The following is a 22,490-nucleotide window of genomic DNA, read 5'->3' as shown; positions in this document are numbered from 1 at the left end:
TTTTTTTTAAGTTAAACAGTTTATTACTTTATTGTGTTTACAAAAGGAGAATCTGATTGGGAACAGGATCTTCTACTTTCACTATTTAAAATAAGCAAAATAAAACAAAACCAAAAATCCCCCCCACCCCCCCGAAGTATTCATTGTGAAAAATAAATTAGAAGTTTCACTATTCATTGCGTTGTATAACCCTGAACTTTTATTACTCGCACAGGAAAGGAAACGTTTTCATATAGGGCTTTTGATCTGCCAGTGTCCCTTTAATTACAAGAGTGTAGCTTAACTCAGTGACACAAAACGGCGGATTTATTGCTTGCAGAACAAGCCCAGCTGGGGCAGCCTCCCATCAGCTTTGCAGCAGCCTGTTAGTGGCGGTGCCCAGTATGATGTCATGCCACTTCTGCTGATGACGTCTGTTCAGCTCTGGAACAAAACAATCCAAATGCATACCCAGTGCAGCACCAGGGACCCTTAATCACGGCCCCCCTGGGGTGCCCGCCAAGAGCTGGTCGTCCGTATCTGTGCGCTATGTCCCAGGCAGGCACCAGCCCGTGGCTAAGGGGGAGCAGCTCCAGACAACGGGGTATAGCGATGGAGCTTTATGACATTCCATTGGCCCGGCGGGCAGGGCGGGCTGCTGTTCAGACTGAGCCCGAGCATTTTCTGTCGGAGGGGGAGGCTCCCGTGCTCCCTGCCTTTAAGGTGCAGGGACAGAGAGAGAGAGGGAGGCAGAAGCAGCGCGCGCGGCAGTTGCGGGGCTGCAGCCCGGGACAGCCGCAGCGTAAGGCGGCGTCGCGAGCGGAGCGGGGCAGCTGCTGCAGGGCCGGCCCCGGGGTGGGGACGCCGCGGCGGCGAAGCCGGAGAGCCCGGGCGGGTGAGGACGGGCTGAGCTAGGAGGCTGTGCATGGAGGTGCCGGGGAGGATGCTGCTGCTGCAGCGGCCGGGAGGGGAGGGGAGGGGATGGGATGCAGGCGGCGGCGGCGGCGGCGGAAACAGCTGGGGGCAGCCTGGCTTGGGCCACTGCCGGGGCTTGAGGCGCCGTGTCAGCAATCGGGGCGGGGAGAGGAGCTGCAGGTGCAGCCGGGGGGCAGACCCCGGAGCGCCAGGGTATGTGGTCTCTTCTGAAGCCTGACGGGAGCCGGGCCTGGGCAGCGTGTGGGTGGCTGTGGGGGGCCGCCACCCGCGCCCACATTCACCTGGCTCCACCCAGGCACATAGAGGCAGCGTCCCTGGCCCCCTGGGTCGGCGCCGCAGTACAGTCGGACTCCACACATGCATGTCCTGGACCTGGTTACTCCGCAGAGGCGGAAAAGGTCCCCTCAGAGCACTTCGCCTAGCAACAGCCACGCTCCTCCCCAGAAGCGGCTGGCTTTCGGAGGGTGCTGTGATGTGACCTCACCCGCGTGTGGTCTGTAAAGCGCTTTGTTGTGCGAAACCTTGTAAAACATCCTTACTGGGGCAGGGGGCGATCGCACAGGAAAGGTGGAACCAGATGGGATTCTATTCTAGAACGTTGTCCCTAGCTGCGATTTCCTGAGTCAGCATGGCTGTTCTCAGGAATTTACCAAAATTCTGTGAGAAGCTAACACCATGTGTGTCTGTCTGTGAATGTATATCTGTGATGGGATATCACTGGTGTTGCCAGACTGTTGAACAATGTTTGGTGTTTCTTTTATTGCTTAAATTGTGGTTCTCACAAGAAGGGCCTGTGAATTCTTCAGTGCCCTAGCCTCTCTTGTGGGCTGCAGGGATTCACTTGGTCATTCTCTAAAGTGGGTCTCAGGAATTGGCTTATTTAAATTTTTTAAAACAAGATTTTTGCACAGATCCCTGTGCCACTTCAGATATGAACCTGACATAAGACTGTAGGCGTTGTAAGTAAAATGGTTTACTGGTGAAGTTTGTTGAACGCTCTCCAGCCATCAGAATTACAGGCACAGAATGTTTAAGCTTGCAGAAGTTTTAAACTGAGTTTAAATATTTATTTCAGAGAGCATTGAGCACAGTGAGTGGGATTTCTCTTGAGATTATAGGGCATAAGGCACATTCCTATCTGGGAGAATCAAAAGCAGTTTGGGGGATTGTTTTCAGTTGAAAATTCCTAATCTGTTTTAATACGGGGGAAGTCTGTTGATGTACTCAATATAAACCGAAGTGCCTACACGTGACCTCCTGAGCACCAGTGGAAACAACACTGAGCTTCTTCCATAACAGAGTAGGATATGTGTAATGCAGAATTTTCTCATCTCCGAGATCTCAAAATTTGGGCCAGGATTTAAAATAATGTGTTTTAGTGTTTCCTTTTTGAAACGGAAGAGTTGTTACTAATCTGTAATTTAAAGGGGAGGGGGATTTTGCTGCTTTATGATCTTAGACTTTAATGAAGGACAATGAGGAAGGCTAGGGGAAATTTCTGATGCAGCTAAGCTGACCAGATGTCCCAATATTATTGTGACCATCCTGATATTAAGAACTTTATTTTATATAGGCAACCTATTCCCCCCTCCTGATTTTTCACAGTTGCTGTCTGGTCACTAGATGCATCTGAGAACACTGATATGTCAGGAAGGATTTGTTAGTTATGTATTGCTTACTGTACTGTGTCTGAGCCATTACAGGCACCTTCGTTTTAGAAGTAATGGGACAATTTCATCAAAAGGGAGTATGAGTGTTGTGTATATGTATGTCTTTCATATTTTAACAAATCAGTGGATCTTCGTGAGCACCTATACAGTTCTTGTATTTAAAAAAAAGTTGTTATGTTCTCACTGTAACTGTTTTTAATTTGAAAGTAGATAAATAGCCACTGAAAAATGTCTCTATTGATTTTTAACATTGGAAAAGCAAAGTGGGATCCATGTCTATTATTTTGAAGAACCCGCCTTCTTCCAAAATGAAATTCTATGCGTATCAGATGGTGTAGTATAAATGCTACTTTGATCAATGTCTATACACTTGGAAAGAAATTCAGAATCTGGTTAGGCTGGAGCCATTCTTTAGATTTATTAGGGGAAAGCATATAATCTGTTCCCCCAACCTTTCACATTCATATCCTCTTATATATGAGCAATGATAACTTCAGACATACAAATGAAATAAATAGGGAAATTACGCAACTTGTGTACACCACTTAAAATGTGTCTTTATACATGCTGATGTATACGCATATACATAAGGGATGGAGATTATTTTTGGATTTGGAAGAAAGAAGGGGACTTTTCTCTGTGACTTTAAGCCAGCTGCTATTGTTGGAATCACAGCCAGTACCAGTTAAGCTTTTCAACGGTGTTTTAACCATGCTGTTGACAAGTACCAGTAATCAGTTGTTGCTGTGTTTTGATAACTGATACTGAAAAACAGGGATAGAAACTGAACCCAAATGACCTGATTTCAGTTTGTTTCTCTTGTGTTTTACAAAGTAAAAACAGGTCAAAGATACAGAGACTGTGAAACTCAGAAAAAAAATATTTATTTGTCTTGAAGCAGTCTGTAAATAAAGTCTAACAGTTGCTTTTCTTAATTCCATTCCTTTTAGGACTGGATTAAGCAGGATAGCTAAGTGGCTCCTGGACAAGCAGTTCCCTCCATAGCATTTCAAATATTAATAGATCTTAATTTACATTATACAATTATATGGCTTCTGAAAGACTGCAGAGCATAGCACGTGTGTGAAAAGTCAGAACAGCTGGAATAAATTATAGCAGTATCAAAATGGTACATCAAATTATTTCTTATATATATGGCATTGTAAGCAAAAGATGGTTTCAAAGAGAAACTTCAATTTTTCTTGTGTTATTAGCTAGTTCAGGTTGGGGTTCTGGTGACAGACGCTCTGCTATTGTGGTTTATCATAGCCTGAAAATCCCTCAGCGGGGTCTTACATTTGTATTATGTTGTTTCTTCTCTATTAATATTTCAAGAAAAAATAAGATGGATTTAAATTTTTTGTAACTTTCAGTATTTTTAATTTAAAAATCTATTGCTGTGTAAGTCAGAAATTGAGTGCTCTGGAGCCAAGTAACATTAAGCTAAATATAGACTATATCCAAAATTATTTTGATTTTTACAGGCACAGTTCTTTACTGATAATGGCTACGTTAAAGTTCAGCGGGCCTGTTTAATGAAAATATATATATGATTTCTACAGAAAGAAAGTCCTCCATGACCTTGCACAGATTTGCGCAGATGGACTTTTTTCTTCCCTTGCTGAACTGGGTCCTAAATTCTCACCTACATTTTTAGCTTCTGAATTCAAAAATTGTTTGGTATTTCAGTACTCCCAGTGGCGTGTATTATCCTCTGTATGCGAAACACCATTTCATCAAAAGGAGTTTGCCTTGTAGGTTATGTAACTTTCCCCGAGACACATTGTACAAAAAACTGGTGATACTAATGAAGAGTATCAGTGCTCTGTGCATGCAGCTCTGGTACTTCACTGCTTCAGATTTGAATTTCACCGCCCCCTACTTGAATCTCATAAACAATATTAAACTAGTTCAGATTAATTTAGTTTTGGTGAGGAGGCATCTCTGCTTTAATTGTGCCACTGAGCGTGCTGTTTTTGAAGCCTGTTTGGGGTTAACTTGTTAAAATCAAAAGAAACATTTGAATTATACCCCAAGAATTCTTTTATACCAATTCACATGCCAGCAAGGAACAAGACAGACTATAGACAAGGATTTTAAACTCATTCAGACTAACTAGCCAGTCTTTTGGCTGAGTGCTGCTGACAGTGCAGTTATTCTGCCATACTCAGTAAGTGGCAGCTTTTCTACTTTTGAAACTTAACATTTTTACATTTGAACAGGTTATTCAGTTAATTGAGTTCAAATGGGGAATAATGATTTATGACCTGACGAATGCTTGGTTATAAATTTCCTTGCTCTTCCTTCTGCTTTTGATAATTATTCATTAGATTATTTTGGACGAAGGGGCTGTTGGGTAAATTCTGTGGGACTATCTGGAACTGCTCTTGAATGATTTAAATCCTGTTTCACCACCTACGTTACTTCTGTCACTCACTTACATGCTGTTTCTGGCAGCAGTAAGACATTTGGGATGACAGGGTTTTATTTTGAATCCCTTTCTAGAGAATGCTTTAATCTTAGAGGCGTGTGGTCCAGTGGTTAGCTCAAATCTGGGCAGCAGCACTCATGGGTTCTAGTCTCAGCTCTGCTGCTAGCTCATTGTAAACGTCAGTGTTTTTCGTTACCCACCTTGCATTGGTATTGTATTATAAGGCTTGCCTAATTAATGTTTAGGAAGTGCTTTGAGGACCTTGCAAGGAAGGCACTGTAGAAGCCCAGAGTGGTGTTTTTCTCCCATCTGTTGCTATGCAAACAACACTTGGTTACAAAGCTCTCCTTGGGATAATTTAGCCTTTGAGAACAGATTGTGATCCAATGACGTGCAGCTTTTAATGAGTGCAAGTCATGGGTTTTGGCTTTTGTTTTAATTTAGTTTCTGACAGAATCAAAATGTTGCTTGTTGTGTTTCAGTGATGGTTAAATTAGCATCCTCTTTTTTAGTTGTGTTGCGTTTTTAATAGCAGTAATATTATTTTGTCTTTTGTTAAGAGCTTAGGTGTTACTGTGGGCTAAAAAATACAAGCTAACCAAAACCTGAGGTGGCTTCTGAAGAACAAAACAAAATGCATCCTTTCCCTAAGGGACAAGTTTGCTGCTTTCACACTCTTCCTGGTCCCTGCTGGCATGGCATGTGGTGCAGGAAGCCAATTTTGCTCCTGCTGTACAATTTTTGTTGTCTTTTTAACTCTATCCTTTCTTTAAAACAACCCACAACACGGTAAACAAGACACTTTCTGGAGGGTAAAAGACATTTTAAGTAGCTTGCTAGTCTGAATCAGTGCCACCTGCAGTTTGGGGATTGATTTGAAGAATTAATTTTCTCTATACGGTTTTGCTTGTATGGTTTTATGCTGCCCTCCTTGCCCTTCCCAGCATACGGGGTGTGAGGCAAGGTGAAGGAGTGCTGGGGTTTGATAGTTCTTGCCTATTGCCACAGCCGCAGATGGCTGGGGAGAGAACCACCCTCCCCAGAATCTAGGGAATGCAATAGGTACTGCTGGGGGAATTCTGTGCCACTGCATGTGCGCAGAATTAGTGTCCCCCTCAGATTTATTTGCTTTCCCACAGAAAAATGACTTTCTGACAGGGAAACAAAGGGAAGCTGCAAGCGCAGTCATGCATCACTTCCTAGGAGAGCAGGTACATCATTTCACGCACCCGGAGCAGCTGGCAGAGAGATAAATTACTGCAGGGCTAGGGACTTTAAGGTCAGGCTTGACAAAGCCCTGGCTGGGATGATTTAGTTGGGGATTGGTCCTGCTTTTAGCAGGGGGTTGGACTAGATGACCTCCTGAGGTCCCTTCCAACCCTGATATTCCATGATTCTATGACACCCCAGCCAGTAGCTTCTGCCCTGAGCTGCGGTCAGCTGCTGGTCCCAGCTGGGCTGTAGGCAGGAGAGGACAGGACTTCCTCTTCCCCTGCAAGGAGTGTCTGGGCTGTGTCAGAACCCACCCCCAGAAACCGCCCGCAGCTGCAGGAAGCTCAGCATCTTACCCTGCTTCCTGCCCACATCTCTCCTCAACTGCGGGGGGAGGGGTCACTATACGGGGAGCTGCTCCCCCATCCACCCAATGCCCATGTATCCGGACCTCCCATACCCAGACACCCCTGCCAGGCCTCACCGTGTATATCCAGAACTCCCCTAGCCCTCCATACCCGAACCCCACCCCACTGAATCTTAACCACTGCATCTGGAGCCCCCCTGCATGCAGACTCCCTGCCTCCGGACCCTTACTCCTGCACCCAGACCACTACCCACTGAGCTCCCTCCACTCAAACCCCCACCCCGTGCATCACCCTGAGCCCCACATCCAGACCAACAAATAGCTCCACCTCCACCCCACCAAGCCTCACTCCCCCAGCACCCAGACAACCCCGCCCCCCGCACTGAGACCCCCACACCCAGATCCCTCCACTGAGCCCCAACCACCTTCACCTGGAAGCCCTGGCAGAGTCCCATTGCCCCTGCACCTGGAACCCCCCCAAAAAGCCTGTGTGCATCCAGATCCCCCCACACTTAGACCCCCCACTGAGCTGCCTGCATCCAGATTGTCCCACACAGAATCCTCTCACACCACACCTGGATCCCCTGACACTGAGCCCCTCCGCACTTGGATTCTGCCTGGTTGAGCCTGCGTGCCCACACTTGGTGCGCGTGGTGCAAAGGGGGGGCCCCAGGGTGTTTCTGGGGCAGGCCCAGGCCCAGGTGCTGCATAAGGGTCAGGTGCAGCCTCACCGCTGAGTCCGTGTCCCAGGGGTGAGGGGCCTGCATGGTGATCTCCCACCTTTGTGCAGCCAGTGGCCTGTGCTCCCCACTGCCATGCTGGAGTCTCTGCACTTATTTATTGACAAATTAAACTTGAAGAATTTTAAAATATTTTGTGCAGCATTTTTAATGTTTTGGCCCAGAATGCTCTTAGGAGTAAATAGGATGGATTGATTTAAATCAAAGAAGTGTAAATCACTGATTTTAATCAGCAAGCAAGAAACCTATTTTTAGGCCATCGATTTAAATTGTGTACTTTTAATTTTCCTAAAGCAAGTTTGATTCTCATTGGTTGGTAACCATTAAAATATGTTGGTTTGCAACTAAATATAACTTTTACACTAAATTTGGTACTTCTTTTTGCTAACCAGGAGCATACACTATTTAATTTATTACACATTTATTTAAGCAATCAGGGATTTGGAGCAATCAAATTTTTGAATTGCTCCACTCCAGCTCCACTCTGGCACCAATAGTGACTGCTCCAGCTCCGCTCCGCCCCCCAACTCAAATGAATTTTTAACTAAATAAAAGAGTGCATACTGTAATTTTGAAAAAATATTATTTTTATTCAGACTTTTAAAACAATTTAAATGTCAACAATGATACAAACTAGAATCATTCATAATTCATTCTGTAAAAAATTATTGCAGCAATCAAGTTGTCTTTAATAGCCTGCTGCAAATCATTTAAAATTAACTTTAAAGCTAAAAGCAGTCACTCTACACGAGCTTAAGTTGTTGGCATGCTCGAAGCAATTCTACAGGCAGCCTGAATGCAGTGTGAGTAGCTGTGAATGGCCTCAAAAACAGACTTAACTTTTAGCCTACCAATAGACTCCATCGCCTCACAATCTTCCCAAAAATTTATCTCGAATAATGCTTCATTACAATTATGAATTGCAGAAACTCGCCGGCGTCTTTCTTGTTTATCCAATTCCTTTTCGAAGGCGTCATCTTCTAAAGAATTGGTGCTTGAATTATCTCCATTTCACTGTGATGGTTGAAGACATCTCAGGGTGGACGCTCGAACAAGTTCAGAGTGGAGATGGAAGTTTGAGACCAGCCTGCTATTTCTGAAGGATGTGAACTTTCTGAAACTGCAAATTCAATTGTTGATGACTCCTTTTTTTGTGTTTCGTTTTCTTCAACTTCTTTCGCTGAGTTCAAATGTAGCAATAGATTTTGTTGTTCGAGTCGTCGAGTAATATCAAGGAGCCTTTCCTTTGCCTTTGTTATTTCTCTTGAGCATATTTCTCTTGACCATGGGTCAACATAAACTCCAGCAAGGAAATTAATATTGTCAAAAAGCTTCTCTTCGCGTTTGTGCACAGAGGATAGAATTCCTTCTGCAATTTGTCCACCATTTTCTTGCAAGAATTTTGACAGGTTTCGCCATTCCTTTATTAAAACTCCCGGGGTTACATCGACAGCTTGAAGATTCACAGTTGTTTGGTTTGGCTTTGCCAAGAGGTCTCGCAGGTTCTTCACTTTGTCCCATTCAGCTTTTGTTAACTTGAGTTCTCTTGTTCCAGGAGCAGCCACTTGTTCACAGTAAGATTGAAAAAGAGAAGCCGATCAATCATTGCAAATGTTGAACCCCAGCGAGTCACAGTATCCAGTGATTGAGTTACCCCATGTAGATCAAGCAGAACACTTTGAATACTTGGGGTTCGTAGTTTGACAACGACTTGTTGAATTTTTGCCAGAAATTTCTTTGCATGTTCTTTGTTCAGTCCATCCCAGATTGCCAACTGAAGAGTGTGAATACCACACCTCATCAGTTGGACTTTTGAGTCATCCTCATGAAGCCATGTTGGAAGTATGAGGCTAGAGTCATTAACCCATTGTGCAGCAGCATCCATGTTGAGTTCGATTTCATCCATTCCTTTAGTTCCTTCATCAGGCAAAATAGCTTCATTTCTGTCCACATCTCTGTTCTCAAAGGTAGAAATGGTTTCATTGTCCTCGCTGAAATTTTTGACGGCACACGTCATGTTTGCTGCATTGGTCAATGCAGACGCTCAACACTTGCATTTCACTGATCCCAAATTTTTCTAAAATAGCTTTTACTTTTCACTTATGAAGAATTGTGACTCCCTTCAGTGTCGATTTATGTCCAAGGTTTTTTACCACAGCTTTATCTTTTCCTTCTTCGTAGTACTGAGCATTGATTGCAAGGAAATTTCTGTTTCCACGGGTTGCCGCATCCATTTTCAGGTAGCACAATTTTTGCTCCAAAGCTGTCTTGAGCTCTTTGCGACCAGACTCAGCTATGCTGACAACTAAATGACGAACCGCATCGTGCCCCGTCGAAATGCCAAGCTGCCGACCCATTTCACCTACAATTTTTTGGAATCCTTTGTTCTTTAGCTTGAAGGTAGTGAGTGGTGTTGAACTCAAGCAAACCATTTCCATCAGCCCTTCATGGAAAGTATTGGCATCCACAGTGACTGTAGCCTTTGAGGACTTCAAATATGAGTCAAGTTTTGTTTGCTCAATTTTGGGTTTCTTTTCAGATGAAGCTCCGCAAAAAATATTTTCTCCAGGAGTTTTCAAAGAGCCAGATGAACGTCGTTTAGCTGCGTCCGCTTTCTGTTTTGCCTCATCTTCCTGGTCCTTTTTGTAACCAGAGCCTCATAGTTTTCAGGATGGTTACGTTTTACATGCCGCCAAAGTCTGAAACTTTTCACAGCGCTTGCTTCACTTGTCTTGAAGCTAATGGTTTGAGCTCACCATTCACTTCCTTTTCCACCTTGCACGTTGCCGATTTCGTCTTTGCTTTTCCCAAAAGCCCAAATTTTGGCTTTTCAAATTCAAAAGTAAGGACGTCGTTGAGATCCTTTTCCGTAAATCGGCTATCAATCATCAGGAGCAGATTTGATTTTTTTGTTGAAGCCATGGCCAAATCTTCCTGTGCTGCTACCGCATCCCAGTGTTTCTTGTTTTGATCTTTGAAAAGCAATGAACAAAAGCATTACATTTTTTTATAATGTACCTGCTTGTGATATCTTAACCGCTTAAGGTATTTCATTTTTGTCCAGAAAATCCAAAATAAATTCGATCTTATTTTCTTTTTACACAAAATTATTATTAAAGTATATTTTAATATTTTAACATGTTTCTTGCAGTTTTAATGAAGTAAGAAGTATTTTTAATATACATAATTAATATAAATTTTTATTTATAAATTGCAAGTTAGTTTTCCTTGTGAAATTTTGCTGTAAAAATATTTGAAATATTTTCCAAGTTTTTAATTAATATCTCAAAAATGCTTTAATATAGATATATCAATGAAATTTAGTATGTGCCGTAGCGTTAGTAGGTGCTATCGCTGTTCTACAACATTAATTGTTGGGATGTAACGAGGCTACACGTTACGAGGTTGAAAATAAACTTTAACAGGAAAGCGGATTCAAATTGCAAGCACAGTCCTTTTAGTAAAGAGAGCAAATGTTCAGAAATACGTTTTTGCTTCATCAGCCTGAATGGATTATACAAAATAGAACAAATAACAGGTTCTATCTTCTACAATGTTTCCAGCCTGATGAGGGAAAAACTTGTTTCTGAAAATTTGCTCTCTTTACTAAAAGGACTGTGCTTGCAATTTGAATCCGCTTTCCCGTTAAAGTTGATTTCCAACGTTCTGTCGTACAACATCATTCAAATAAAATTATTTAAACTACAGGCGTCGTGAAGTGGGGGGAGTGAGCCAATTTTTTTAGTATTTTTTAAATCTTTGACTATTTAACAGGTTCGACCCTGGAATATGATTTAATACTAAAACATGTATTAAAATGGTACTCTTAATTTATTTTGTATAATTAACTGTTTCTGAGAAAACTGTTTAAAAATTTTAATCTGCTTAGATGCTTAGAGTGATACAAACAATTTTACTTATTACTTATTTTTCAACTTTGGAATCATAAATTTTAAATGTAATAATAAATATTAACCAAAAATTATTAACTTATTAGGGAACATAATATTATCGCTCGTAGCCAGGGGCAGTCGACATCTAGCCTTTCTTGAAATATAAAATAAAAATGGTCAACCACCAGTTCGGGACGCCTATGGTTTAAATAATTTTGGATAATGTAATATGGTAGCACATACTAACACTAAGACACAGACATAATTTCATTACTTTTTGAGATATTAATCAGAAATTAACTTTTCATCACCTCCTTGAAGGGACTGTAGCTCCCTTAGGAAGAATTTTAGGATGCGTGTTCATTTTTTCTTAAAATGACCTAAGGATTCACCCTCAAAGTTGTGTTGGATGTTTTCCAATCACTCTGGATAGATCACAGAAATCACTCCTAATTTACGCAAAAATGTTTACTGTATATTTATATGCCTGCTGCACGTGACTTTTTCAGTAAATTTAAAATGACAAACAACGCTACCAAAAGACCATCGAACAGGTAACATATAAAATAAGTCCGGCAGAGTGATACGGGAGCATGTACAAATGAACAAATGTACTGGTAACGGGAGCCTGTGGGAGAAAGGAGCTTACGTGGTTAATATCTCTTGCGACATCTTAATGTATCAATAAACAAAAACTTTTTTTTTGGGCAGTATATGTTCGTGATATCTTAAATATTGCGTCTTGCATCACACTTTTCCGTAATTGCAGTACTCAGTGCGTCTCGTTGATCAACGCTTACAAAAGAACTATCAGTACATACTTATCTAACTAATCTATACGAGTACGTACTCGCCTAACCTTGGCACAAGGGTGGGAGCAGTCTGCAGTGTTGCTGGATGTCTGTTAGTTATCTGATTCTTTAATAAAACATATCTCCAAAAAACTTTGTAATTTTGTATCTGTACATTAAATCTTGATTTTGGCCGAAGTGAGAATAACTGAGATTACGTAAAGTGGTAAAGTAGATGTTAATATCAGTTGCTATACAATCTGAAACTTTTTGGCACTTTTAGGACTTTCTTGCTAAATATCATTAATTTTGGATTGAAAATGAAAAAAAAAAAAAAAACTGGAGCAGTGGAGCAGTCAAGATTTTCTGTGATCCGGCTCCGCTCCAGCTCCGGGCAAAAACCTGCAGCTCCACTGCTCTGCGCTCCAGCTCCAGATTCTTAATTCTTATTTTTAATTATGTTTGAAAATGATGAATGATGCAGTTCTTATTGACTGGATGATTACTTTTTACTTGTGATTTGTGTCTAGCTCTGTTTGGCTGAAAATTCAAAATGCACAAAAAATAGCTTTTTTTTTTTTTTAAATAAAACTACCTGAAATGTTCTGGATACATAAATAAAAGTTTATTTACAGTACTTTAAATTGGGAGTAAGTCAGCTGAAGGCAGTAGAGTTACTTTGGTGGCGTGGAGTGAAGAATAAAGCCCAATGCTATAGTAATGGAAACATCAGTATTTTGTATTTTTCACCCTGATTTAGATTTGAAATTTCAAATTACATCAGTCTTATATCCGGAATGGAAAGAGAAAACATGCACATGTCATTCTGTATCTTCATGTATACATGCATGTGTTATATTAGAGCTTGCGAGAAAGGCATACCATATTTCTATTCAGGTTTGTCAGACGCATTTGGTTTATGAGGGATATGTTTCCTTGAGTAGTGTAATGCTCATTGGGAATATTTAATCATATGAGTTGTAACAGCTGCCATGGCTTACCTCAGGAGCAGACTGCAGGCAGGAAGCTGGTAAACATGACTTTCTTTGCTTGTTGAACTCTAATGCAGAACAGACAGTTGGAACAAATAATACACTTCCTGGTTGCTGCCCCTGCCAGCACACCCCTCTTAAAGGGAATCACATCAAATAACTGGAACTCTTAACCAGGCTTTCAGACCCTACCATAGACATTAATCAAATGCTGTTTGTGCATTAAATGTCTTTCCGTGTGTTCTGTAACTTGAATGCTACTTTATCTAGAGCTGCTGAGTAACTCATCAAGAAAGCTCAATCTATTATTGTAGGAGTACAAAGAAATGTCCATCTCTCTAATACATTACAGTCCCATTTATTGAAAGGTTGTGGGGCAATATAAAATCTTTGGGGAAGAGGGTTTCAAATAAATAGGAACAGTGGGAACTTGACTGAGTTTTAGTTAATGTGATTTAATTGTACTAATTATTTAATGATAGTTGTGATCCTAAGTTTCCATCTTTCTTCTTCCCTTCAGTTCAGCCCTTGATGAGGCAGATCCTACTGTTAAGTGGATTCTTTCTGTTGGCTCAGAATGCTTTAATCTTCTCACTCTTTTTCAGTGTTTGTCCTCCGTGTTGACTTGCACTTTGTACATGCTTGGAACTAGTGTCTTGATATTATTTTATTACATGAAGTGATATAAAATGTGAAAGGTTGAACAGAGGGTAGTGACCATGTACTTTGAAGTGCTGCTGATGGTTTAAACAGCAGAAATGAACAGCATCTCTGCTACTAAATATGAAAGAAAAAAGCCCTGGAATATAATTTCCTTTTTTTTTCTTTTTTAATAATGGTTTCAGAACGTCATCGGAACCGGTGGCCTGTGGCAGCTGTACCCAGGAGGAGGAGGCTTTTCTGAACCGTAAGCCCTGCTCTTAAAGACTCTGATTGTTATGTTTAAATTCTAATCAGAGAATGGGGTGTTTTTCAATAAATTAATGTCTTTTTGAAAGAAGTTATAGTCAGTGTTCTCCATCTGCTGCACACCCACCTACTGTCTAAGTTAACAAAGCCAGCCTCACAGTTAAATGTGCTATTTGTGAGATCTACAGCAAAGCAAAGGCTATATAGTGGCTGTAAGCCACTGTGCATGCGGTGGCAAACTGGGAAAGTGCATTGCCCAAGCAGAAACTCTAAGGCAGGGGTTTTCAAACTTTTTTCCTCGTGACCCAGTTGAAGAAAATTGTTGATGCCGTGACCCAACGTAATTATATCTTTTGACTAGAGTTTTCATAAAATCATAATATTGCAATACATTCCAGCTTAACCCACTTTACATAACTAACACTAGACACTAGCTTTAGTAAGCCTATGGTAAGGAGTGTGGGAGGTGGCCCAAGGTAGGGCCGAGGGTGAGGTGCAGAGGTGAGTGCTCTGTCTGTGGGTGAGGGCTCTAAGGTGGAGCTGGGGATGAGGGATTCAGGGTGCAGGAGGGGGCTCAGGACTGGGGCAGAGAGTTGAGATGCGGGGTGGGGCCAGGGATGAGGAGCTCAAGATGCAGAAGGGGGCAGGGGGTTGGGGTGGGGCCAGGGATGTGGAGTTTGGAGTGCAGGCAGGCTGCCACAGGGCTGGGGCCAGAGGACTCCCCCCAGCCCTCTCCCTGTAGACAGCAGCTAGCTCCAGGGGAGGGGCCTTTCTCTCTACCTGCCCGCAGCACAGAGCTCCTGGGGAAGGGGCCCCTTTCTCCTCCTGCTGCAAGAAGCACAGAGCAGCTCCGGGGGAAGGGCCTCTCTCTCCCTCTGCATGGTGCTCCAGGGGAAGGGTCCGAGTCCCAGCAGCAGCGAGCTCCGGGCTGGGGGAGAGGCCCGCAGCAGCCCTGCAAGCCCCAACTTGCTCCCCTCCCCGGTTCCCGCTCACCCCTTACCTCTCTCCTCTTTAGGTCCCTGCTGCACGGCCCTTTAGAGCTGGCGCGCGGCAACAATCATTATAATTTGAATCAGCAAGGCGACCCAGTGACTGACATTCCGTGACCCAGTACTGGGTCCCGACCCGTACTTTGAAAAACACTGCTCTAAGGTGTTTGCGCACCCCTCAGTCAAAATTTTTTGAGCACGCTCCCCCAATATATCTATATTTATTTATCTAAGGGGGCCCCGGGGCCCTGGCCTGCAGCTCTAAAGCCCCTTTCGGAATGCGGACCTGAGAGCACGGGCCGGAGGACTCAGGAGGAGCAGGGACAGCCGCGCAGCCAGCAGCCGGAGAGAAGCGGCGCTTTCCCCTTCAAAGCGACACAATGGCTCCATATCTAGTTGGCAGCCGGTACCCCAAGGGTCGGTCCTGGGGCCAGTTTTGTTCAATATCTTCATAAATGATCTGGAGGATGGTGTGGATTGCACTCTCAGCAAATTTGCGGATGATACTAAACTGGGAGGAGTGGTAGATACGCTGGAGGGGAGGGATAGGATACAGAAAGACCTAGACAAATTGGAGGATTGGGCCAAAAGAAATCTGATGAGGTTCAATAAGGATAAGTGCAGGGTCCTGCACTTAGGACGGAAGAACCCAATGCACAGCTACAGACTAGGGACCGAATGGCTAGGCAGCAGTTCTGCGGAAAAGGACCTAGGGGTGACAGTGGACAAGAAGCTGGATATGAGTCAGCAGTGTGCCCTTGTTGCCAAGAAGGCCAATGGCATTTTGGGATGTATAAGTAGGGGCATAGCGAGCAGATCGAGGGACGTGATCGTTCCCCTCTATTCGACATTGGTGAGGCCTCATCTGGAGTACTGTGTCCAGTTTTGGGCCCCACACTTCAAGAAGGATGTGGATAAATTGGAGAGAGTCCAGCGAAGGGCAACAAAAATGATTAGGGGACTGGAACACATGAGTTATGAGGAGAGGCTGAGGGAGCTGGGATTGTTTAGCCTGCAGAAGAGAAGAATAAGGGGGGATTTGATAGCTGCTTTCAACTACCTGAAAGGGGGTTCCAAAGAGGATGGCTCTAGACTGTTCTCAATGGTATCAGATGACAGAACGAGGAGTAATGGTCTCAAGTTGCAGTGGGGGAGGTTTAGATTGGATATTAGGAAAAACTTTTTCACTAAGAGGGTGGTGAAACACTGGAATGCGTTACCTAGGGAGGTGGTAGAATCTCCTTCCTTAGAGGTTTTTAAGGTCAGGCTTGACAAAGCCCTGGCTGGGATGATTTAACTGGGAATTGGTCCTGCTTTGAGCAGGGGGTTGGACTAGATGACCTTCTGGGGTCCCTTCCAACCCTGATATTCTATGATTCTATGATTCTATGACACTTTGGCCGGCTTTGAAGGGGAAAGTGCCGCTTCTTTCTGGCTGCACGGCTGTCCCTGCTCCTCCACGGGCTGGGGGACTCAGGGCTGCCCCCCCCCCTTTTTTTTCCCCCCTCCGGCAGTGCTCCTCCTGCCATGCCGCCCTTTTGCTCTGGTGGCAGTCCTCCTGCTGCACTCCCCAATCGATCGTCTTGCGCACCCCCTGGGGTGCATGCACCCCACTTTGGAGACCACTGCTCTAAGGCACCATGCCCAAAGCTGGCACATTGCCTCCAGGAGCAATGGTGGAGTATAGCTTTTGCTGTACCCCCCTGAAAGCTTGCAATGTGTGCTCCCTGCCTTCTCCCACAAACTCCTTATACTATGCCATAAAGGAGAGAGGGGGGTCCTCACACCTCTAGGTGTTATAGCACCACTGAATTACTAGAGACCCTACGTCCTCCTGTCTGGAGAGGATACAGGCTGGGAGTGTGCTGTTCTCCTGCACAAGGGTAAAGGGAGGAGAGCCCCTACATATTCTCCTCAATCTTTTACACATCCACAATGTGGCCCTGAGTAGCGAAAGTGCCTGGGACACTTCTGGGTTAATGCCCTTGGAAATTAGACTGTTTTTGTCTAAAAAACAGAACATTTTCTTCAGCACTCTTTCCCCCAGCTAATCTTAGCCATTATATTTTAAAATATGTTTCTTAATTTTAATATAAAATATGACCCAGTAGTACAGCTCCAGTTCAGAATAGATTGTAAATACAATGTTTGATTCCTGTTCGGCAACGTAATATACCAGCTGTAGCAACTACTGTAACGCCTCAAAATAATCAAAACCCATCTGGAGCAAAACAGAAGTAGGATTATCCATGGGCCCTATTGTGAGAAGTTGAGCAGTAGTACTGGGAGGTGGGTGGTTAGTGAACCTTGGATTTAAATATGCTTGGATTTATAATTCATTCTTGTGAGGAGGCTAGCATTGAGAAATGGATGGTATGGCAGATGTTCAGCATCAGGAATTAAGGGATATGCCCAGGATATCTGTGTGCCAGGGTTTAATCCTTCAGTAGTAAAGTGCATGCATGCTGTTTAGTGATGAGAGTATAGAAATAAAGGAATCCCACATTATGCTGTACAGACAGTTGCATTTGAAAAGCAATTTGTATTAGCAATCCCAGAACATGGAAGTTCTTTGAGATCTTGCATTTGGAGCACTCTGAGGTTCTGGCAGGGGGCCTTTTAACATAGCTCTTGGGAACAATATATTTTCAGTCTAGTACGAGGATTTGAATGCTCTGCTATTTTCTAGAGAAGGGGACCAATTTGACTCTTCTGAGGGCCTGCAGACAAAGAATGCTATGCCAGGTCTCCTTCCCAGACTTCCTTGAGATCTTTAAGAGGCTCTACTCCTTGATTATCAGCTGCCTGTCTAAAGCAGAAATGAGTCTGACTCAGGACACATGAGGTTGAATTTTAGGTCAGATATTGTATGCTGTGAATCTCAGACTTGGTATGGAGGCTGGGAAGGCTAATTGGGTTAAATGAATGCTTAATAAGAGCTTTCTTACCCCAGTCTTCAGATTGGGGATAGCATGATGGTAGGGAGGGGGCGAGAATTTATGTTTTGCAAAGTGCCATAGCAACTAAATTATGACCAGCTGTCTTAGCTTCATCCAAGAAGATGAGATTGCAGTTTTTAGGGTCAGTTTGGGTCTGAAAGAAATAGGGTTTTAAAACTGAAAACAGTTTGCTGTGTTCCTGACCAATATCTGTTGTATATTACAATATCTGTTGTATGTTTAATGCCTTCCTCTTATCTTGGCAGCCTTTCCTTCATTCACTGTTTTGTTGCTAACCTCTGGTTCTTATTTAACATATGCAGGTGAGGTAGAATCTTAAAGAACAATATGGACCTTGATGTGTTAAACATGTTTGTAATAGCAGGAGGCACTCTGGCTATCCCCATTCTGGCATTTGTAGCATCCTTTCTCCTATGGCCTTCTGCACTGATCAAAATCTATTATTGGTAAGTTAAAGTATAAGAATATTAGCATGGAATGATTATTTTTGGTTCACACTATAACGTAGATTTAAAATGTGTGGTTGCCAGATAGACTGAGTGCTCAGTAAGTCCCACTTATCTTAAAGATGCGGTCCCCATTGATCTTATTGTTTATTATTCATATTCTTAACTCGTGATCATACAGTAGTACATGGGTCCTCAGACTCGGGTGGAGGGCCCCATTATGACGAGTGCTGTACATACACATAGTAAGGAACGGCACTTGCCCCAAAGAGCTTACAATCTAACTAAACAATGAAGATAAAGGCTGGGAGAGAGGAAGTATTAATTATCCTGATTTTGCAGATAGGGACCTGAGGTATAGAGAAATTGAGCAACTTGCCCAGGGTCACATATGAGCAGTGACATTGGAACAATTTTTACAGAGAGGGTGCTGAGAGCCATTGAACAAAACTGTAAACCCTGTGTATGATAGAAACCACGTCAAGCCTTGGCGTGCTGCTGCACCCCTAGTTCCAGCACCCCTGCATGTGAGGTCACTGTCAAAGCCAGGTACTGAACCTTGGTCTCCTGAGTCCCAGAGTTCAATGTTGTGTTCTCTTCTAGCCCATAGAGATGAGTAACAGAGGAGTCCAGCTTTAATACATTTTAGAAGACAGGATTGTTTATTGACAAGGCATGTTATGAAAACTTCCCAAAATCTCAGTCAGCTATTCTTGATACCAAGGTACACTGGCACCTGGGGGAAGTATTCTTAGGGCCCGTAATATAAAATTAGATTAAGACTTTAACATGTGGATGGAGTTTTATTATAATAGATTTGTTTTACTCTTAAAAAACATAACTTTAAAACACAGACTGAAGGAATACTATCATTCCTTATCACACTCTCCCAACTGAGGCTTTTTGGGTTATGTCTTTGTTGCAGGTTGCTAGGCAGGGCTTGATTATCCGGGTTGCTTTCATTTGAGAGGGAGGGCTGCCCATGGGAACTGGTGTCATTTGCACTTTTCACAGTACGGGAGAACAGACTGGGGGAAAATGGCCTGTTGGACACCCTCATCAATCAGGAAGGCTATCTGGATCTTGTGGGCAGGAGTGATTGTCGCAATGGGACCAGAATGTGGGTTCAAGCAGAGCAGAGAAACAAAACAAGGTGTGGGAGAGAATTAAAAGCAAGAGAGCAATTGATAGAGGCTTCATGATTCCTCTGTGAACTGGGACAGGGCAATCTTCCAGCAAGACAGAGTGGAAACCTGGTAATTTCATGCTCAGGACAAATAGAAGTGTTATGCTCAGGAGAAGTAGAAAACCCCGGTGCAGCAGTAATCTGCATTGGTAATGCAGTTGTCAGAGTCTGTGCAACTCCTCTTGACATCTCATGACAAAGCTGCATTTCTGTGAGTCATTCCTTTGCTAAGGAGATGATGGTAATGGGCTCTCACTGAGAGAAACATTAATGGCTCTAAGTTCGTTCCCCATGACAACTGTATTCAGAGTAACAGCCATGTTAGTCTGTATTCGCAAAAAGAAAAGGAGTACTTGTGGCACCTTAGAGACTAACCAATTTATTTGAGCATGAGCTTTTGTGAGCTATAGCTCACTTCATCGGATGCATACCGTGGAAACTGCAGCAGACATTATATACACACAGAGATCATGAAACAATACCTCCTCCCACCCCACTGTCCTGCTGGTAATAGCTTATCTAAAGTGATCATCAAGTTGGGCCATTTCCAGCACAAATCCAGGTTTTCTCACCCTCCCCCCCCCCCTCCCCCCCACAAACTCACTCTCCTGCTGGTAATAGCCCATCCAAATGACAGGTTTCAGAGGAACAGCCGTGTTAGTCTGTATTCGCAAAAAGAAAAGGAGTACTTGTGGCACCTTAGAGACTAACCATTTTATTTGAGCATGAGCTTTCGTGAGCTACAGCTCACTTCATCAGATGTTTACCGTGGAAACTGCAGCAGACTTTATATACACACAGAGAATATGAAACAATACCTCCTCCCACCCCACTGTCCTGCTGGTAATAGCTTATCTAAAGTGATCAACAGGTGGGCCATTTCCAGCACAAATCCAGGTTTTCTCACCCTCCACCCCCCCACACAAATTCACTCTCCTGCTGGTGCTAGCCCATCCAAAGTGACAACTCTTTACATAATCAAGTCGGGCTATTTCCTGCATAGATCCAGGTTTTCTCACATCTCTCCCACCCCCATACACACACAAACTCACTCTCCTGCTGGTAATAGCTCATCTAAACTGACCACTCTCCAAGTTTAAATCCAAGTTAAACCAGAACATCTGGGGGGGGGGGGGTAGGAAAAAACAAGAGGAAACAGGCTACCTTGCATAATGACTTAGCCACTCCCAGTCTCTATTTAAGCCTAAATTAATAGTATCCAATTTGCAAATGAATTCCAATTCAGCAGTTTCTCGCTGGAGTCTGGATTTGAAGTTTTTGAAGTACATTGGTCAAACTGGACAGTCTCTACGTAAAAGAATAAATGGACACAAATCAGATGTCAAGAATTATAACATTCATAAACCAGTCGGAGAACACTTCAATCTCTCTGGTCACGCAATCACAGACATGAAGGTCGCTATCTTAAAACAAAAAAACTTCAAATCCAGACTCCAGCGAGAAACTGCTGAATTGGAATTCATTTGCAAATTGGATACTATTAATTTAGGCTTAAATAGAGACTGGGAGTGGCTAAGTCATTATGCAAGGTAGCCTGTTTCCTCTTGTTTTTTCCTACCCCCCCCCCAGATGTTCTGGTTTAACTTGGATTTAAACTTGGAGAGTGGTCAGTTTAGATGAGCTATTACCAGCAGGAGAGTGAGTTTGTGTGTGTATGGGGGTGGGAGAGATGTGAGAAAACCTGGATCTATGCAGGAAATAGCCCGACTTGATTATGTAAAGAGTTGTCACTTTGGATGGGCTAGCACCAGCAGGAGAGTGAATTTGTGTGGGGGGGTGGAGGGTGAGAAAACCTGGATTTGTGCTGGAAATGGCCCACCTGTTGATCACTTTAGATAAGCTATTACCAGCAGGACAGTGGGGTGGGAGGAGGTATTGTTTCATATTCTCTGTGTGTATATAAAGTCTGCTGCAGTTTCCACGGTAAACATCTGATGAAGTGAGCTGTAGCTCACGAAAGCTCATGCTCAAATAAAATGGTTAGTCTCTAAGGTGCCACAAGTACTCCTTTTCTTTTTTTTAGCCCATCCAAAGTGACAACTCTCTTCACAATGTGCATGATAATCAAGGTGGGCCATTTCCAGCACAAATCCAGGTTCTCTCACCCCCTAACCCCCCTCCAAAAACCACACACACAAACTCACTCTCCTGCTGGTAATAGCTCATCCAAAGTGACCACTCTCCCTACAATGTGCATGGTAATCAAGGTGGGCTATGTCCAGCACAAATCCAGGCTTTCTCACCTCCCCCCACCCCCTTTTTTTCCCAGGGACACACACACACACACAAACTCACTCTCCTGCTGGCAATAGCTCATCCAAACTGACCACTCTCCAAGTTTAAATCCAAGTTTAACCAGAACGTCTGGGGGGGTGGGGTAGGAAAAAACAAGGGGAAATAGGCTACCTTGCATAATGACTTAGCCACTTCCAGTCTCTATTTAAACCTAAATTAATAGCATCCAATTTGCAAATGAATTCCAATTCAGCAGTTTCTCGCTGGATTCTGGATTTGAAGTTTTTTTGTTTTAAGATAGCGACCTTCATGTCTGTGATTGCGTGACCAGAGAGATTGAAGTGTTCTCTGACTGGTTTATGAATGTTATAATTCTTGACATCTGATTTGTGTCCATTTATTCTTTTACGTAGAGACTGTCCAGTTTGACCAATGTAAATGGCAGAGGGGCATTGCTGGCACATGATGGCATATATCACATTGGTGGATGTGCAGGTGAACGAGCCTCTGATAGTGTGGCTGATGTTGTTAGGCCCTGTGATGGTGTCCCCTGAATAGATATGTGGGCACAGTTGGCAACGGGCTTTGTTGCAAGGATAAGTTCCTGGGTTAGTGGTTCTGTTGTGTGGTATGTGGTTGTTGGTGAGTATTTGCTTCAGGTTGCGGGGCTGTCTGTAGGCAAGGACTGGCCTGTCTCCCAAGATTTGTGAGAGTGTTGGGTCATCCTTTAGGA

The 22,490-nt window shown here is 43.4% G+C and overlaps 1 protein-coding gene across 3 annotated transcripts in view; it reads left to right on the top strand.

Moving 5' to 3' along the window:
• The first annotated feature begins 438 nt into the window (after positions 1 to 438).
• The window catches only part of ABHD6 (abhydrolase domain containing 6, acylglycerol lipase), a 45,837-nt gene continuing 23,785 nt past the window's right edge, over positions 439 to 22,490 (top strand). The window contains exons 1-3 of one of the 3 annotated variants that reach the window (XM_048857855.2): positions 439 to 583; positions 13,857 to 13,918; positions 18,172 to 18,315. In XM_048857855.2, coding sequence (XP_048713812.1) covers positions 18,197 to 18,315 — 119 coding nt within the window. In that variant the 5' untranslated portion in view covers positions 439 to 583; positions 13,857 to 13,918; positions 18,172 to 18,196. Of the gene's footprint in view, positions 584 to 716; positions 875 to 1,087; positions 1,108 to 13,856; positions 13,919 to 18,171; positions 18,316 to 22,490 lie in introns of those variants that run through there. The other 2 variants (XM_048857854.2, XM_048857856.2) reach the window with 2 other exon arrangements.

This window comes from Caretta caretta, chromosome 7 (genome assembly GCF_965140235.1).
Source record: "Caretta caretta isolate rCarCar2 chromosome 7, rCarCar1.hap1, whole genome shotgun sequence".
Taxonomy (NCBI): Eukaryota; Metazoa; Chordata; order Testudines; family Cheloniidae; genus Caretta; species Caretta caretta.
This window is presented reverse-complemented; position numbering and strand designations above follow the sequence as displayed.